Here is a 19,555-nt window from a genome sequence, read left to right on the forward strand (position 1 = left end):
AGACTGGACGTAAATGGGGGAGAAGTAATGGAGAAAAGAAAGACAGGCGTGTGCTTATCAGGGGTAACTTTAGGTATGGCCTCTATCTGAGAGCTCTTGCTGTTCTCTATAAAAGTAGGGTAACTGTGCAAGGTGTTGATAAATATAAGGAAATGTAATACGGCATGAAAAGCAATCACCTAATTAGGGTTCAGTTGAAAAGGATAGTGATTCTGGCTCAGCCAAAAATTAGCATCAATTACAGGATCCAACAATGGGCATATAGTTTGCCAACTTGAATGTAAACTGGAAAAAGGAAAATGGGATGGAAGAGCAGACAATACTGGAAGCCATCAAAGGATAAACAGTAGACAAGTCTTTACAGGACACTAGAGTTGAAAACTCTGGGCCAGTGAGCTAAATCCCCACCAGGACCACCGGCCCACAATGGGTTAGGCCCTTCCCCATTGATCACTAATTGAGAAAAAGCCTTATAGCATTTTCTCCATGGATCTCATGGAGGCATTTCCTCAAGTGAGGGTCCTTCCTCTCCAATGACTCTAGTTGACACACAAATTCTCTAATGTGATTTGTTGCAAAAAGGAGAAGATGGCACCAGATGCAAATGCATGTAGTAGCTTTCTTTTCTTGCAGGAATATCTGGGGAGGATGGTGCAGAGGAAGGGAATGCAAATCTCAACAGGGAACTCGACAACTCATGACAAAAGAAGATAAAAATAAAAGCTGGATAGCACTGAAACTTGTTAAAGACCAACAGCCCACTGTGGCGCACAATTATGTAGCCCGAGCTAAGAGAAGAAGAGCTTGAATTCAAGGCCCGTCTGGTCTGCATGAGACCATGTCTGAAAAACAAAGGAGAGGTGGAGAGAACGGGCTACCAGAGATGCTAGAGCCTGCCACAGCCAATTCAGCTGCCATCTGTGACTCGGAAGAGAGTGCCGCAGCACAGAGACAGAAGTGTTTCCAAAAATACTGGATGACGAACAGCACAGACTAAATCTAACAGAACCAGAAATTCAACAGGAGCCCAAAGTCCTACAGTAGGGTTTAACAACAAGACTATACCATGGCTTGGAAATATCATTCACTCGACGGAGTGCTGGTGCACAGTTTTGTTTCTAGCATCTCACAAAATGGGTGTGGTGGCAGAAACCTGTATTCCCAATACTTGTGACGCTAAGGCAGGGGATAGTGAGTTCACCAGCCTGGATTACATAGTGAGAGCCTGTCTCAAAAAAACAAAACTAAGGCTGATGCTGTATCTCAGTGGTAGCTAACAAACACAGTGTTCTAGGGTCAAGCCCCAGATCTGTAGAAGTATGCAATAGACATAATAAATCAATAAACAAAAACAGAAAGGGTCATTCTAAGCAATATACTGAGTGCAAGGCCAGCCTGGGCTACATAAGATGCTATTACAAACAAAACCAACAGGATAGGACTTATCTGAAAATTACCCCAATTCTAATGTAAAAAGGTTTAACTATATTAATTATGATTAGAAAGTTGTTGCCATAGAATGTCAAAAAACATTTAAAGTAGGTTCGTGAAACTGCGTCTAGCAGAGAACTTGAGTCCCTTCTTAGGCCATACATTACGAATAGACAATAATAGGTCTGGCAGTGACTATGCTCATCAGAGGATATTTGCTAAAGCATGAAGTAGCTGAGGCTCATTAACATGAAGGAGAAAATGTGGAAGGACAGGAGGGAGAAATGAGAGACACTGCAAAACACCTCAAGCAAAGGGCCAGTAAGATGTCATGGTGAGTAAAGGCACTTGTTGCCTGTCCTGACGCACTGAGTTCAATTCCTAGGACCCTCACAGTAGAAGGGAAGAAGTAACTTCTGACCTTCACATGTACCCTGTGGCCTTCTGCCATATGCGTAATAAATCAATACGGTGTAATGAATAAGTAAAGCAGTAGACACAGTAGGGAGAGAATAGGAAATAGAATAGGAAAGTTACAGAATAGGAAAGTGCTAACGTAACCTCATAATTAACCTTTAGAAGACAATCATGGCAGCACAGGGATGTGGAGGTGGACCAATCTTTGTGAGTTCATGGCACCCTGGTCTACCGAGCAAGTTCCAGAACAGCCAAAGCTACACAGAGAAACCCTGTCTAGAAAAAAAAAGAGGAGGAGGAATCATTTCAATTAGCAAAATGTCAAACTTTTATTTGTTGGGTGAGAGCCTTAACTGAATGGCTTGAGAAACTTTTTCAGTTCTAAGGTGGGCTTTGGCACTAGATAAAAATACCGAAATGCAGCATCTCATATAGTATTTGTGGCAATATAATGTTAAGTGATGTTTAAAGGCTGGTCCTTTATTTTTCTGATCTATGTTCTTTGAACAAAAGGGAAAGTAGAGGCACATTACATTTGGCCTCATGGAGGAATTCTAATTTTCATACTGAAAATGCACTTCCTTTATAAATTATTGAATGATTTTGAAGAGTTTATATCACAGAATCATTGAACTTAAACTGTTTATGTTTCATCACTCCCTGTCTCACAAGAGTTAAGGAGAATTTTTAACATAGTGTATCTTCTAAGAAATTCTATTTTAAGAGTCCAAAGGACTGAATCTCTCCAGTCACAGGGCTGCACCACTGGGGCCTTTGATCAGCTTGTAGTATTTGTGAGCAAGGTCTACAGCCCTTCTTCCTTTCTGAAAGGGGAAAGACCACAAAATTGAATTCCAATGATTTCCCATTTTTTTAACTCCATGAAAAAGATAATTTACTTCTTCCTTGGTAAAGTTTTTACGGATTCTTCTTTTTTCTGTAATGAATGAATTATAGAATATATTAATATTGCTGAAATAAGAAATCTTAAGACTCAAATAAATGTGTAACTTATACTAGGGATATAAACTACAGAATGAGACAGTTTGATGCCAGGGACACTTTATCAAATAGAAATTTACTTCAGTTTTAAAAACTATAAAGTTAAGTGCTACTACTGTGACTGCTTTAATATTATAACTTAGTCCACTGAAATAACATTCACGTATCAATCAAAAAGTAAGTTTATAAACACTAGATTTTAATGCAACATTGCTGTGAGGACGGTTAGCAAATGGCTTACTGATCTTACAGTCTTCTCACAGAGAATACCAACATTTGTAATTTTGAATACACATTGTCATTGTTCTTAAGAATAAACATTTTCTGACATTCACAAAAAAAAAAAGAAAAAAGAAAAAAAGAAAAGAAAAGAAAAAGAAAGAACAAAAACACATGCACACATATACTACCTGTAAGGGTGCTCAGCTTATCAAAACGTAAAAACAAAACAGGTCACATGATGGTAAAAAATGTTTTTAGGTTTTCTTTTTTCTCTCTTTTTCTCTTTTTGAGACAGGTTTTTCCTATGTAGCTCAGGGTAGCCTCAAACTCACTATGTAGTCCATGCTGGCTTAGAACTGGGGATCTTCTTTCCTTAGCTTCTAGAATGCTGGTATTTACGGCATGTGCCTCCAAACCTGGAAGATTTTTACTATCTGTTTTTTGATGAACAATTTCTATAATAGAAAGAATACACAACTGGTAAACAGTTATTTCAATTATCTTCTGATGACTAGGAAACAGTTTTATTACTACTGTGTATATTCGATATACAAGGACACACTCATGCCACAGGTGCATGTTGAGATTGAAACAACTTTGTGGAGTCAGTGTTTTCTTCAGTTTGATAAGGTTTCTGAAGATCAAACACAGGTAATTAGGCTTGTGCTTCTACTGCTGGTCTATCTCTCCAGGCCCAGGACATAGGTTTCCTCCAGGTTCGTAGTTCATTAATAACTTGCACGGCGATGTAGGCAGATGCCAGAGAGATGCGCTCTTGCATTTCTGCTTCAGGCTGATACTTACTTTAGAAGGGTGGATGTATGTAGAAGGAACTGTTGCATAAAAACTCACCATTACAACACTGCTGGCTACCTGTCCGAGCCAATAAGGTAAGTGTGGATGTTTAAAACAAAAGAGAATACCTTCCCAGTAGAAGCTGAGAAGTTGGTGTTATTATTTAGTAGTTACTATTTAAAGTGTGAGCTCCACAAAGGGAGGGGCTTCTGAGTAGCTGAGTTACCACTGTATTCCCCAGGCTCAGAATAGCATCTCAAAGATAGTAGGCAATCACCAATATTTATTAAGGGAGATTATTATTGATAAAACTGTCTCAAAACTTACATATATATATATATATATATATATATATATATATATATATATATATATATATATATATATATATATTACTCCTTATTTTGGGGAATGCAGAAAAACTGTGGCTACACAAGTTTCTTAGAAGTTTCACCTGATGAATGACTTGATCTTTCTGTAATCAGAACTGGGTAGGTTATAACTTTTAGAATCCTGAGGCCTTAAACTTGTTATAAGGCCCCCATTTTCACTAAGGCTGCCATCTCCCCGACTTACAAATTCTACAGTAGAGGACTGTAGCTTTGAAGAAGACTCTGCACTTCAAGACTTCACTCCATGGTCTTTTGAGTGTAATTTTAAAACATTTATTATTATTATATTATTATCATTATGCTTCTAGAAAGTCTTCCTGTATAGCTCATACTTGCCTCAAACTTGTGAACCTTTTGCCTTAGCTTCCCTAGTGCTGGGATTAGAGGCATGAGTCATGCCACCCAGCCTTAGTGCTATTCTTAGTCTATGTATTGCAGAAGAAAATGAGCAACAAGGCTTGATTTAAACGATATTAAGAGTCAAATTCATACTTCCTCAAAACACTCTTGTAAATTCTAACAGAGCAGGCCAAATTATCAACTGCTTATTTTTAGTTAACTAAGTCTAACCTATAAAAATTAGTATTTGGTATTTAAGTTGAATGCCATTTAGTAGTATTTAGGACCATTCTGTATAATTAGTGCATAACCATAATTATGCCAATTTCTCATGAGGCTCATTGGTTATTTTCAATGTGAATTAATTATAGATTAATTTTTAGTTGTTATTTATATATTTGCTTTGAAGACATGTTACTGAAAAAAATCTATTAATTAGATGTCAGGTTCTTGCCAAGAACAATTTTCTTTCTCTTTTGGTTTTTCAATACTAAGTTTCTCTGTGTAATAGCCCTGGCTGTCCTGAAACTTACTTTGTAGACCAGCCTGGCCTAGAACTCAGAGATCTGCCTGTCTCTGCCTCCCAGGTGCTGAGATATAAGGTGTGCACCACCATGCCTAACTAAGAACAAAATTTCTAAGTGCAATACATCTGTATACTACAGAAATAATAGGATCTTGCTATGTACTCTGGCTAGCCTGGAACTTGCTATGTAGACCAGGCTGATCCTGAACTTCAGCAATCATCATGCCTTTGCCTTGGGAGCTGGGATAATGGGAACACACCACCACACCTGGCTCTACATGAAGAATGTTTTTAAAAGACTTATTTGTATATTTATCTGTGAATGTGTATGTATATGTGTGAGCCTACATAAATTTATCTGCATCACATGACTGCAGGTGCCTTCAGACGCTGAGGACATCAAATCCCATGGACTTGAGTTACAGGTGGTTATGAGCTATCTCGTGTGTGTGCTGGGAAACCCGTGCCCTGTGCAGAAGCAGTAAGCACTCTCATCTGCTGAGCTACTTCTCCAACTCCATGTACAAAAAGGCTCAAGGTGTATAAAGTAAATTTTAAGTAGCTTTCAAAGTTTGAAAGTGAAAATAACCAAATAAATATCAAGTAAGAAAGAAATGTTTGCTAGATATACCAAGTCCAAAAGTCTGTAGTAAACAACAGAACAGCTTTACTAATATTACTAATTTCCAGATAGCAATAACAAGTAATGGATCCCGTTGCCATTTTCTTAATCTGAAGGTTTTAGCTTACTTGGACTAGAAGAATATAATAATGCTCTTGAAATCTTTTTGATAAATTGGGATGATAAAAAACCAATATATAATCAAATCAATCAATCAATCAATCATTTCTAGATGTCTTGCATTTGAATCAAAGTTCTGTGATTAACCAGCTGATTAACATAATTAAGGTAAATAAAAGCTATAAAACAACTTACATATAGCAGATATTTAATAAATGTCAAGACTGGAGAGAAAGTTCAGCAGTTAAAAGCACCAGAAGATTAGGGTTCAAACTCAGAACATAGCTTATAACTGTCTACAACTCCAATTCCAGGGGATCTAATGTCCTCGTTTGGTCTCCATAGGCATTGCATGCAAAGGAAGGAAGGAAGGAAAGGAAAGAAGGGGGGGCAGAGGAAGGGAGGAAGTAAACAGCTTCCTAGAGCTCCTTCCTCAGGAGGCAGGCAGTAAGTAAACAAGCACCGTGAAGGAAGCAGGAGGCGTCTCTTTTCAGTAGGTATAATCTCATATAAAGCCAAGGGAACATTATAAGTAAGTAATTCAGGGGTTCTCTTCCTTTTTAGGAATATGTAAAATTTAAGCTTATTTTAAAATTAAATATATTTACTTATTTCTTCAGAGGCAGTAGATTCTTTACTCAGTTGTCTTCTTTTACAGGGAGTCAGCAAAATTTCTGAAAAATATAGAAAACATTTAGTATACTTAAATAGTAATTTAAGTAGTTACATATCAATTCTGTTAGTTGATACTTATTACTCTCCTCTAATAGGAATCCTTAGTGAACTATAAGTAATTTTGTTTATTATATTTCTTATAGTATATGATTGTTTGGCTGCTTATATACATTTGTGCCTGGTGGCTGTGGAAGCCTGGAGAGGGCTTCCCTGGACCAGCTGGGGTCCTTGGAACTGAAATTAGAAATGGTTGTGAGCCACCATGTAGGTGCTGAAACCAAACCTGGGTCATCTGCAAGAGCAGCATGTGTTTTTAACTGCTGAGCCATCTCCCTAGCCCCATCTCTGTTGGTTGGTTGGTTTTTTTGTTTTGTTTTGAAGACAGGGTTTCTCAATGTAGCCCTAGCTGTCCAAGAGCTAGCTACGTAAACCAGGCTGGCCTGCCTGCCTTTGCCTCCTGAGTGCTGAGATAAAAGACATGTAGCACCATACACAAAGGATATAGATATAGGATATAGGGTATAAAATATAGGTATAGGATATAGGTATAGGTATAGGATATAGAGTATAGGTATAAGATATAGGTATAGGATATAGGGTATAGGATATAGGCTATGGGATATAGGTATAGGATATAGGTATAGGGTTTAGGATATAGGTATAGCATATAGGTATAGGATATAGGGTATAGGGTATAGGGTATAGGTATAAGATGTAGGTATATGCTACCATGCAAAGTTTAGGAGGAATTTTTAAGCAACTACAGAGTTAAATCTACTTTAGAACAACTTTTTTACTGGTTATTTAGAGATAGGCTTTTCCTTTCAATATTACTTTATACACTAGTCAACAAACTTAGTATTTTAGATGACAGTTCAGAATGTATAGCTATAATTACACTTAAAGTTGCTGAATGAATTACTTTTTGCACAGATAAATGCTTTCCTTAGTTCATTTTTATATTTGTCTTCAGCTTCCATAATGACTTTATGATGATCACATGGGTATGCACAAGAGTGCAAAAACTTGCTAAAATTTCGGCTGTTGAGGCGTTTTCTTACTACTAAGCAACCTAAAAGAAAACAAATTAAGTTGATGTACAGATGTTATAAAAGTATATACTAATAACTGTGAAATCAGATAACTTCTATGGTGATAAACTGAGTTAGGAATTTATAAGTATTTCAAGAAACCCAACCCATCCCAGGGAGTTAAGAAAATAAACACAAAAAAGTGTTGGGGGCAGAGGTATGAACAGTTATGGCCACATAGAAAAGAACTGTCCAACCCACTGTGGTGACACGTGGTGACACATGCACACAACCCCAAGTACTTAAAGGCCAGGGCAGGAAGACAGGAGTTAGGAGTTTTGCAAGTTTAAGACTAGCTTAGGCAGTTTTGTGAAACCTATCTCAAAAAAAAAAAAAAAAAAAAAAAAAAAAAAAAAAAAAAAAAATTAAAGGGCTACTCCAAGTCAGTGTACAGTGCTCATTAGCATGTACAGAGGCCTGGGTTCAACTCTCAGTACTAAGAAAAAGGAGGAGCTATCTAAGGATTATCTCAGTGGGTAAAATATTTGCCTAGCATGCACAAAACCCTGGATTAAACCCCTAGCACAGCATAAAATTGTGCACACATTGTAATCCCAGCATTTAGAAAGTAGAGGCAGGAAGATTAATTCCATGCTTACATAGTGAACTGGAGGCCAGTCTTAACCATATGAGACTCTCTCCAATAAACAGAAAAGAGAAAGAAACCAGAAGCATCTACACCAGTTTGGTTTTGAGCCATTAAGAAACAGCTGAAGAAGTTGTGTGGTTTAACTGAAACGTCCTCCATAGTCTGGGTGTTTGAATACTTGGTCTCTGGCTGGTAGTGCTTTTTGAGAATGTTCAGAAGTGTGTCACTGGAAGTGGGTTTTGAGAATGTAAAGACTGGTGCCATTTCCAGTGCATTCTCTCTGCTTCCTTCCTGTGGTTCAAAACGTGAGCTCTTAGCACATGCTCTGGAACCTTCCTTCTGTAAGTTGTTTGGTCATGGTGTTTTAGCACAGCAACAATAGAGTAATACAAACATGACCTTTATGCTCAATTTTTTTTTCTGTTTGCTTTAAACATTATTATAGAACATTTTAAACACCTAAACAAAAAGGCCAAAGTACAAACATCTGTGCATACTTTACCCAGTTTCATAATTATTAAATCACAGAAAGTAAAATTTTATTGACATTTCTCCAATTTTAATATACCCATCATGTCATTATATATCTCTAACATAAACACTCAGCTTTTAAAATATATAAAACTACCACCTAAGAAAATAATACCGAAATCTAAATACAGTACCTATCTTGTTTAGGGTTTCTATTGCTGTGAAGGGATATCATGACCACAGGAACTCTTGTAAAGGAAAACACTTAACTGGGGCTGGTTTGTGGGTTCAAATGTTTAGTCCATTATTGTCAAGGCAGGAAGCATGGAAGCACGCAGGCAGACATGGTGCTGGAGAAGTTACCAAGAATCTTATATTTGGATCAACAGGCAGCAGTGTGATAGTTTGAATAGGAATGGTGCCCATAGACTCATGTGTTTGAATGTTTGGTCCATAGGGAGTGACACTGTTAGAAGGTGGGGTTTTGTTGGAGTAGGTATAGCCTTCTTGTAGTAAATGTGTCACTATAGGGGTGGGCTTTGAGGTTTCCTATGATTAAGTGTGACACACAGTCTTTGTCTGCTGAATGCTGATCAAGATGTAGAACTCTCAGCTCCTTTTCTAGCACCATGTCTGCCCTCATGTTTCCCACCATGAAAAGAATGCACTAAGCCTCTGAAACTGTAAGCCATCCCCAATTAAATGTTTTTCTTTTTGTAAAAAGAAAGCATTGGGGCTGGAGAGATGGCTCAGTGGCTAAGAGCACTGACTGTTCTTCCAGAGGTCCTGAGTTCAATTCCCAGCAACCACATGGTGGCTCACAACCATCTGTAATGGGATCTGATGCCCTCTTTTGGTGTGACTGAAGACAGCTACAGTGTACTTATATACATTAAGTAAATAAATAAATCTTTTTAAAAAAGAAAGCATTTTAAAAAGATTTATTCTATTTATACGAGTACACAGTAGCTGTCTTCAGACACACTAGAAGATTCAAATCAGCACAGTGACCAAAGGTCCCCATCACTTCAAATATTTTGTTTCTTTTGCTCTGGAAAGATAAGATTTTGCTCCCATCCCCATCCCCCTCTAGTTGCCTTCACAAAGGTGCACTCCTTCTGATCCCTCTCTCCACCCCATTGCCTTGTCATTCCCCTACACTGGAAAAACTTTCCCTCTCTGGAACAAAAGCCTCTTCTCACACTGATTCCAGACACTGCTCTCTTCAGCTACATATGCAACTGGATCAATAGGTCTCTCAAAGTGCGTGCAAAGGTTGGCGTTTTAGTCCATTGGAGTTTTGGAGGGTTTGGTTGGTTGATAATGTTGTTATCTTCCCGTGAGGTTGCAACCCCTTTCAGCTCCTTAGCAACCTCATTAGGATATCCAAGTTCAGACTGATGGTTAGCTGCAAGCATGCTCAGCTGTATCTATATGACTCTAGCATAGTCCCTGAGGGGGCATCTCTGTCTGGTTCCTGCCAGTAAGTACTTCTTGGGATCAGCTATAGTGCTTGGATTTGGTGACTGTATATGTGGTGGATCCCCAGGTGAGGCGGCTTCTGAGTGATCTTTTTTTCAATCCCTGTTCCTCTATTTGACTTTGCATTTCCTCCCATGAGAGTTTTGTTCTCTTTTCTAAGAAGGACTGAGTCATAAATCAACCCATTCTTATTGCTCTGTACAAAGCTCAAGTCCACATGGATCAAAGACCTCCACATAAAACAAGATACGCTCTAATAGAAGAGAAAGTGGGGAACAGCCTTGAACACATGGGCACTGGGGAAATCTTTCTGAACAGAACACTAATTGCTTATGCTCTAAGATCAATAATCGATAAATGGGACATCATAAAATTGCAAAGTTTCTGTAAGGCAAATACACTGTCATTAGGACAAAACAGCAACCAAGAGAATGGGAAAACATCTTTGCCAATCAATCCTACATCTGATAGAGGCATCCTAATATCTAATATGTACAAAGAACTCAAGAAGTTAGACCCCAGAGAATCAATAAACCTACCAAAAAATGGGAGACAAAGCTAAACAAAAGTTCTAAAAAAGGGCTGGAGAGATAGCTCAGTGGTTAAGAGCATAGACTGCTCTTCCAAAAGTCCTGAGTTCAAATTCCAGCAACCACATGGTGACTCACAGCCATCTGTAATGGGATCTGATGCTCTCTTCTGGTGTGTCTGAAGACAGCTACAGTGTACTCATATATAATAAGTAAATAAATCTTAAAAACAAAAGGAATTCTTAACTGAAGAATATCGAATGGCTGAGAAGTACTGAAAGAAATGTTCAACATCCTTAGACATCATGGAAATGCAAATCAAAACAACCTTGAGTTTTCACCTTTCACCAGTCAGAACGGCTAAGATAAAAAACTCAGATGACAGCAGATCCTGTCGAGGATGTGGAGAAAGAGAAACATTCCTCATTGTTGGTGGAATTGCAAGCTTGAACAACCACTCTGGAAATCAGTCTGGTGGTTCCTCAGAAAAATTGGACATAGTACTGCCTGAGGACCTAGCTATACCACTCCTGGGCATATACCCAAAAGAAGCTCCAACATATAACAGAGACACATGCTCCACTATGTTCATAGCAGCCTTATTTATAATAGCCAGCAGCTGGAAAGGACCTAGATGTTCTTCAACATAGGAATGGATACAGGAAATGTGGTACATTTACACAATGGTGTATACTACTCAGCTATTAAAAACAATGACTTCATGAAATTTTTCGGCAAATGGATGGAACTAGAAAATATCATCCTGAGTGAGGTAACCCAGTCACAAAAGAACACTCATGGTATGCACTCACTGATAAACAGATAGTAGCCCCCAAAGCTCAGAATACCTATAAAACAATTCATAGACCACATGAAGCTCAAGAAGGAAGACCAAAGTGCAGATGCTTCAGTCCTTCTTAGAAGGGGGAACAAAAATATTCACAGGAGGAAATATGGAGACAAAGTTTGAAGCAGAGAATAAAGCAAAGGCTATCTAGAGACTGCCTCATCTGGAGATCCAGCCTGTATACAGCCACCAAACCCAGGCAATATTGCTGATGGAAAGAAGTACATGCTGACAGGAGCCTGATATAGCTGTCTCCTAAGAGGCTCTGCCAGAACATGACAATACAGAGGCAGATGCTCACAGTCAACCATCCTACTGAGAATGGGGTCCCCAATGAGGGAGTTAGAGAAGGGATTGAAGGAGCTGAAAGGATCAACCCTATTAGAACAACAATACCAACCAACCAGAGTTCCCAGGGACCAAACCACTATCCAAAGAGTACAAATGGACGGGCCCATGGCTTCAGCTGAATATGCAGCAGAGGATGGCCTTGTTGGGCATCAATGGGAGGAGAAGCCCTTGGTCCTGCCAAGGCTCAATGCCCCAGTGTAGAGGAATGTCAGGGCAGGGAAGTGGGAGGGGGTGGGTGGTAAGCACCCTCATAAAAGCAGGGGGAGTAGGGATGGGATAGGGGGTTTATGGAGGGGCAACCAGGAAAGGGGATAATATTTGAAATGTAAATAAAATATATCCAATTTTTAGAAAGGAGGAAATGGTAGGTTGTGAACAGAAAGGTTGGGATCCGTGCAATGAGACCTTATAGAAAAAAATCAGTAGTGGGGTATGGCACACTATTATAAATATCAAACTATATATGAGATACTTAATAATACCTGTTTAAAGCATATTACAGAGTAAATATTTCTCTACACTCTGAAAACACACTTATCTTGCACTTTTAAAGTTATAGATGTGTCATGATAAAAACAAAATAATAAATAATAAACACACAATTACAAATACTCATGTGGATATGGCTTGAAGCAAAATAGAAAACATTGGTTTGAATGCTTTCATTCAAAATTCAGATTGTCATTTATACAAAGGACATGTAATTAAGTCACCAAGGCAGAAGTGTTATAAATTCTAGTTAGCTAATAGTAGATACAGATTCAAATATAAAATTATTACAATTAAAAATATTTACCTGAGCACTTATATTTGAACATTCTGGAACAGTTGTCAGTTGCCTGAAAACTAACTTCTTTATCTATTATGTCTAAACACAATGTGAATGGGTCTGAAAAAAATCCAAAACATAAGATTTTTTTGTTTAATGAAAAGGTTCTGGAATGTATAAGATTTATAAGTCTCAGATTTTCATACATTTTCACTCAGTACTAGGTATCTAGTCATATTAGTGGATACAGAGAAAGATTCTGGATATGAATAAGTAATGCTAAATGTGGGTGTGCCAGCGTTAGATAGGGCAGATTTACATTTGAGTTTTAGCCTTCTGCTATCTATTTTCTTATAAACAAACAAACAGTTTAAATCATACCTGTTTCTGGTACCTGCTGCTTTCTATTTTTGACAGCATGAGTCAGATGTTTAGGGACACGGTCACTGAAAGAAAGTAGATACTACATCACTAATAGTAAAGATTCAATGATGTGGGGGAACATTAAACAGTAGTGTGATTCTCAATGTCCAACAAGCAGATGGAGCTGGATCCAAAACCTACTGCTATAATCTAAACACCAAATGTCCCTTCAAAGCCCATTATTCAAGCCTTAGGCACTACTGGGAAATTTTGAGATCTTTCAGGCAACCGTGTGGCTCTAGCTTGTCCTATTCCTTCTGTTTCTTGGATCACGAAGTGGGTGGTTTGCTCCAACAGATGCGCCTGTTATGCTAGAGACCCTAAAGCAAAGGGTACCTAGCCCGCCATTTCAGACTAACTTGAGTCTTTAAGCATGAGACAAAAATAAAGCTTTTCCCTTTAAAAAGTTGATTGCCCCAGACACTTTGTTATGACAGAAGACTGACCAGTACATCAACAAACTTAGCCAAAGTAGGGTCTGAAATAGTCATAAAAAATAAGAATTAGAGAGAGAGAGAGAGAGAGAGAGAGAGAGAGAGAGAGAGGGAGGGAGGGAGGGAGGGAGGGAGGGAGGGAGGGAGGGAGAGAGGGAAAGGGAGAAAATGGGTGAAAAGTCTTGAGGCAGAAGGCAAGAAGGCTGGCCTCAAAACACATCTGAGCATTTTGCATCTCCTACCCACGAGAAATAAGGTGGAGTTATGCTTGAGAATGGTCTTGAAACAGAGTTTCTATGCCACACTCCTAAGCCTCCCAATTTTCTGAGTTCTGACGAAAGTGTAAATTTTCCTTTGGCATTTTCTTTTGACAAAGGTCAAAAGAGTAAGTGTGCTTCCCTGACACTCTGAACTTTCTCTTTATCTGACACCCTCCTCTTCTCCTATAATGAAGCTCCCAGTGCCTCTCTCTGCCCTAAATGCCAGCGTTTACAGCCCTAACTAAAGAACCCACAGCTTTACCTCTCCCTCTTTCCTGTTTCTCATCCCAGCAGCAGCTGAGATTCACAGCTTGCTTGACTTGTTTTCCTTTCAAACTTCAATAAAATTGTCCTTGAACTTGAAGTCAAAGACCCTTGCAAAGGAAGAAAGGAGCAGTGTACTCCATCTGCCTGATATCTGGTCTTCCCAGCACTCAGACCTTAGGTAAAGCAGCCATCAGACAAACACAAGGAAAGTTTAAGAAGGAACCTCCATGTCCACATCCTGCCTGCTACCTGTGAAGGGGAAAGGGCAGTGCTGGGAGCAGAGTTGGGGGAACTGAAGGAGACTCAGCAGGATGGTGGTGGCTCGCACCTTTAATCCCAGCACTTGGAAGGCAGAGTCAGGAGGATCTCTGAGTTTGAGGCCGGTCTGGTCTATATGGAGTTCCAGGACAGGCAGGACTACATAGAGAAACTCTGTCTCGAAAACAAACAAAAGCAAACCCAAATAGATTTTCATCACACTCTATTCCCTTCACCACAGTAAATTTGCAAATTAGTATTTGCAATATTGCTGACAGCTTCAGTGCTTACATTATTACTTCAAATATAGGGACTTAGTTTCAGTTTTCTTTTGAAAGCATAATATCTAAGATTCAAATTTTATTATTGTCTTAGGGTTTCTATTGCCGTGGGGAAACACCATGACCAAAAGCAAGTTGAGGAGTCAAGGGTTTATTTGGCTTCTACTTCCATGTTGTAGCCCATCACTGAAGGAGGTCATGACAGGAACTCAAACAGGGCAGGAACTAGAAGCAGAAGCTGATGCCAAGGTCATAGAGCGGTGCTGCTACTGGATTGTTTCATATCGCTTGCTCAGTTTACTCTTATAGAATTCAGCCCAGGGATAACAACACCTACAATGGGCTGGGCTCTCTCTTCAATCCCTAAGGAAGAAAATGCCCTACAGGCTTTCATATAGTCTGATTTTACAGAAGTATTTCTTTAATTGAAGTTTCCTACATTCAGATGACTTTAGCTTGCATTAAGTTGATCTAAAGCTATCTAGTACAGCATTTCACTCAATTTAAAGTCTTCAGGAGCTTAAGATGTAATTCAATTGGTAGAATGTTTGCCTAACATGCATGAAGCCTTGGTTTTGATCACCAGCCCCATTTAAACTGGGGTTAGGGAACAGTAGTACACACAGAGTTCAAGGTCATCCTGGACTATACAGGTAGTTTGTTTTGTTGGTATTTGTGATTCATGAAATCTTGTTTCAAAAAAAGAAAATAAAGCAAAAAATAGCCTTAGTGGTTCCCCATATCCTGTGAATTAAACCCCAAATCCTGAGATCATGCCTTTGACAAACTAGCACCTATAACTCTTCATCCAAACTTATCAGTCATTTTTTTTTAAACTTTAGAGCTGGAATATAGCTCAGTTGATAGAATACTTACCGAACATCAGCAGGTCATGGGTTTAATCTCCAGCATTGCAAAAACCTAAGTGTGGTTATCCTTGCCTTAGATACCAGCACTTAGAAAGCAGAGGTAGGAAGATCATCCTTCAAGGTCATCCTCAACTACATAGCCAGCTTGGGATGTAAGAGATCCTATCTCAATTTTTTTTTCCTCTCACATCCAAGTTCATGACAAGCAACCCTAATTAAAGGCAGCTGGGCATACAAGCACATAACACCAAAGCCATTGAAGTAGGAAGGGGACTTACTAGAAAGAAGAAAGGGATTGGCAGCAGGAAGAGAATGTTCTCAAGGGGAAATGCGACACAGTGCATTTTAAGTGTATGAAATTGTAAAAGGTTAAATACATTTGAAAAAACAAGAAACAAAAGGAATTCCTACTTTAGGTCCCCCCCAATGCCATGTTTAATTCTTCCTGTATCCCCAGTGCTTAGGAACATGGCACACAGTACATACTTACTGAATAAGTAAGCACTAGAATCATTGAACTATACCTTGATTGAGAAACAGAATCCATTTGGTCAAAAGTTTTTTCTTCATTTAAGTTTTGAGCACAGCTTAGAGTAGTTTTATGTAAAATCTTATTTTGCCCTTTCTCCCTATAGAAAGGATTAACTGGATTTGTGTTCTTTTTCAGAGTCTTCAGTTGGTTTTCATTTGCACAAGCTTTAGACAGGATTCCACTGGGCGTATAGCTGTGAAGCTGTCTAGACTGGTTTGTGTCCTTATCTTCTGCTCTGGTACCTCCAATACTATCTGCACAGAGACGTCTCAAACTGGTCTGTTCGTTTACTTCCACAGACAGCATATTATCCTTACATTGTTCACTTTCACGTTGTTGTTTCTCCTACAATGTAAAAAATAGCAAGTAAATAATTTCAATATAATTATTTCCCCATAATATGCTTTACATTTCCTTAATATAGTAACTTTAAAATAAATAATTTACATTAGGGGAAATAATTATTTACTCAATAAATGATATTGAGATATCTGAGAAGCTATTTGGGAAAAATAATGTAGCCATATGGCAGTTTCACACCATAAAGTAAAAATGAGCCAAATATTTTTAAAATGTTAAATAAATTTTATAGGCTCAGGGAGATAGCTAGGTTGGTAAAGGTGCTTGCTGACAAGCTTGATAGCCAAGTGTGATCCCCAGGACACACTTGATAGAAGAAGACTAGTTTCTACACACACACACACACACACACACACACACACACACACGCACACATACACAGACACAAAGAAAGTACACTCATTATTTAAAAAAAAAAAACCCATTCTCAAGGGGTAGAAGTTCTTTCCAAATAGTATACAATAATACATCACAAAAGGAAAAATTAATATGCTTGATCACACAAAGTATCTTTGAAAGATCTATAGACCAAGGACAATGAAGGAGAATCGACTTAGAGGGGGAAAGAGCAAGAAGCAAACCGACGGCAACCCAGACACGGGAAATCATATATAAACCAGTTCATTGGACAGGAAATATACTTAGCTCTGTTTTTTCATTTCATTTCTTTCTTTTTTTTATAAATTGAACAACTTTATTAAAAAAAAACAAAGATAAATGTACAGATTTTAAGCATTTATGTATAAAAGTATATGAATACATTTTTGTCAGTACTTGATTTTTTTAAAGGTTTAATATATGCATTAAAATCTTACTAGTTACAATGAGAATAAAGTACATGTAAAACAAGATATAACCTGGAAATAGTCAGTTTTCTTGGTGTGTAAAGATTAAGCATAATGGTTTTTCATTTTCTTTCTTTCTTTTTTTTTTTTTTTTGCCTTTGTTTTTTCTTGAACTTCATATAGTCGGTGAGTTGTTTCTGGGGTGTTCAGAGCTTTCTGGGGTTAGTATCCAATTATCAGTGACTGCACATTATGTCTGTTCTTTTGTGACTGGGTTACCTCACTCAGGATGATATTCTCTAGATGCATCCATTTTCCTAAGAGTTTCATAAAGTCATTGTTTCTGATAGCTGAGTAGTACTCCATATACTTAGCTCTTAAACATAGGAAAATTTCTCTATTTCATTGTAATAAAAGAAAATACTATTGAAAGTACACTGCAATATCTCCCTTTTCTATGACAGATTCAAAGCATGTGAAGAACAGACAGTATGAACATTACTTGCTAGAGTGCATTCATGTATGCATGACTAAATAACTTGGCAGTTACCTTTTTGCTTGTTTGTTTGTTTATTGAGACAGGGTCTCGTTGAGTAGCACTGGCTGGTTTACAACTTGATTATTAGAGCAAGCTGGCCTCAAACACACAGAGATTCTCCTGCTTCTGCCTCCAGAGTGGAGTTAAAGATGAGCAACACCACACCCAGCCTTTACTCTTTGTTTTATTTATCTCTCTACACCTTTTATAATAAAATCTGTATGTGTAAGAAAATCCTATAAATTCCTTTTATATGTCAATGTTCTTAACTGTGGTATTGTACATAATATTTATCAATAAATTCATCCAATAGTACACTGCAAAAGAGTATTTTTTAATAACAATGTATTATACATTGTATAATATATAAGTAATTATAAATAAATACTTATATTTTACTTTGGTCCTTATCTGTAACAAGTTTTCTTTCTTTCTTTTGACTTATATTACTACTACTGTTCCGTTTTTAAGACAGGCTTCCTCTGTGTGACTTTGGCTGTCCCGGAAGTTGCTTTGTAGACCAGGTTATCACCAACTGGATAAAGATCAGTTTTCTAAAAGGAGTAAACCCACAATAACGGGCGGCAATGGAATAAGAAATAAAGCTAAACAAAATTTCAAAACTAAAAAGACAGGTGAATGAACTATGCAGGTTTGATAAAGTTAACTCCAAAACTGACTACCTAAGATATAAACCCTTAAAGGTACATCAATGTGAATTTTAAAATGTTGGGGAAGGATGCTGGAGAGATGGCTCAGTGGTTAAGAATACTGACTGCTCTTCTGAGGTCCTGAGTTCAAATCCCAGCAATGGTGGCTCACAACCATCTGTAATGGAATCTGATGCCCTCTTCTGGAGTGTCTGAAGACAGCTACAGTATATATATAAATCTTAAAAAATGTTGGGAAAGGAAAGGACTGGTAGGGGTGAAAAGAGGGGAAACTGTGGTCAAGATGTAATATATGAGAGGAGAATAAAATTAAAAATATAATATAAAATGCTAGGGATAAGGAGTATAAAAGGTTCTAGTGAGAGAAAGTAGGTCACACCAAGGGATTAGAATGGCTTTGGACAGGAAGAATAACATCAAAGGTTGTAACACAGTGGAGCAATGAATCAGGATAAAAGAAATTAAGAAGGCATGGCAAAGGGGGAAAGCCCTTCACTCTAGAATTTAGTTTGTTTTTCCTGATGGCTGTGAATGAAGAAACTCCAATATAGGCTAATGAGATAGCTTAGTGGGAAAAGAGAGATTGCCAATCAAGTGTGATGAGCTGAGCTCACATAAATATAGAAGAAAAGAATCAGCTCTACAAAGTTGTCCTCTGACCACCACACACGCACCATGGAACTCTAACGTTGTTATGGTTACTCACCTCTGATGGCTGTAAACACATCACAGATCTCATGTACCCTAGGCTAGTCTCAAATCTGCCATATAGCCAACATTTGCCTTGAACTCCTAGTCTCCTGCCTCCACTTCAATGCTGGGATTACAAGTGTATGCCACCATGCCTAATGGGAGATTCTTTATGATAAGAGAAGTAAATCAGTTCATATTTTTATTTAAATTTTAAGCTTTCCTTAATGTTTATATTTTGTTATAAATTTGTCCTTTGCACATTGGCTATTATAATAAGCAGATTAGAGATCTAGGACTTATTTAATGGGCACAGAATTGCTAAAGGATATTTTATGATACATAAAAAAATTAATTGTTAAACTATGGAAGCCTAAATAGATACTGCATTTGTTAGGTACAGTTAGGTGCTTCATAAGGAGATGGAGTTTGGGTGTGCTTCTAAGAGTCCCCACAGATAATGCTAAAGGATGGAAGGTTCCTGATTATTTTAAGGCAAGTTGCTTGGGAGAACTC

General features: G+C 38.0%; 1 protein-coding gene across 1 annotated transcript in view; it reads right to left on the reverse strand.

Annotated features, from left to right (window-relative positions):
• Positions 1-2,597: 2,597 nt before the first annotated feature.
• The window catches only part of TERB1 (telomere repeat binding bouquet formation protein 1), a gene marked incomplete at its 3' end in the record, with an annotated part of 42,284 nt that continues 25,326 nt past the window's right edge, over positions 2,598-19,555 (reverse strand). The window contains exons 13-19 of the mRNA XM_080936797.1: positions 15,988-16,340; positions 13,053-13,117; positions 12,699-12,791; positions 7,464-7,613; positions 6,475-6,540; positions 3,405-3,527; positions 2,598-2,785 (exon numbers count right to left, since the gene is read on the reverse strand). Of these exons, the coding sequence (XP_080792923.1) occupies positions 2,598-2,785; positions 3,405-3,527; positions 6,475-6,540; positions 7,464-7,613; positions 12,699-12,791; positions 13,053-13,117; positions 15,988-16,340 (1,038 nt within the window). The remainder of the gene's footprint in view (positions 2,786-3,404; positions 3,528-6,474; positions 6,541-7,463; positions 7,614-12,698; positions 12,792-13,052; positions 13,118-15,987; positions 16,341-19,555) is intronic.

Source organism: Micromys minutus, assembly GCF_963924665.1.
Source record: "Micromys minutus genome assembly, chromosome: 24".
NCBI classification, from domain to species: Eukaryota; Metazoa; Chordata; class Mammalia; order Rodentia; family Muridae; genus Micromys; species Micromys minutus.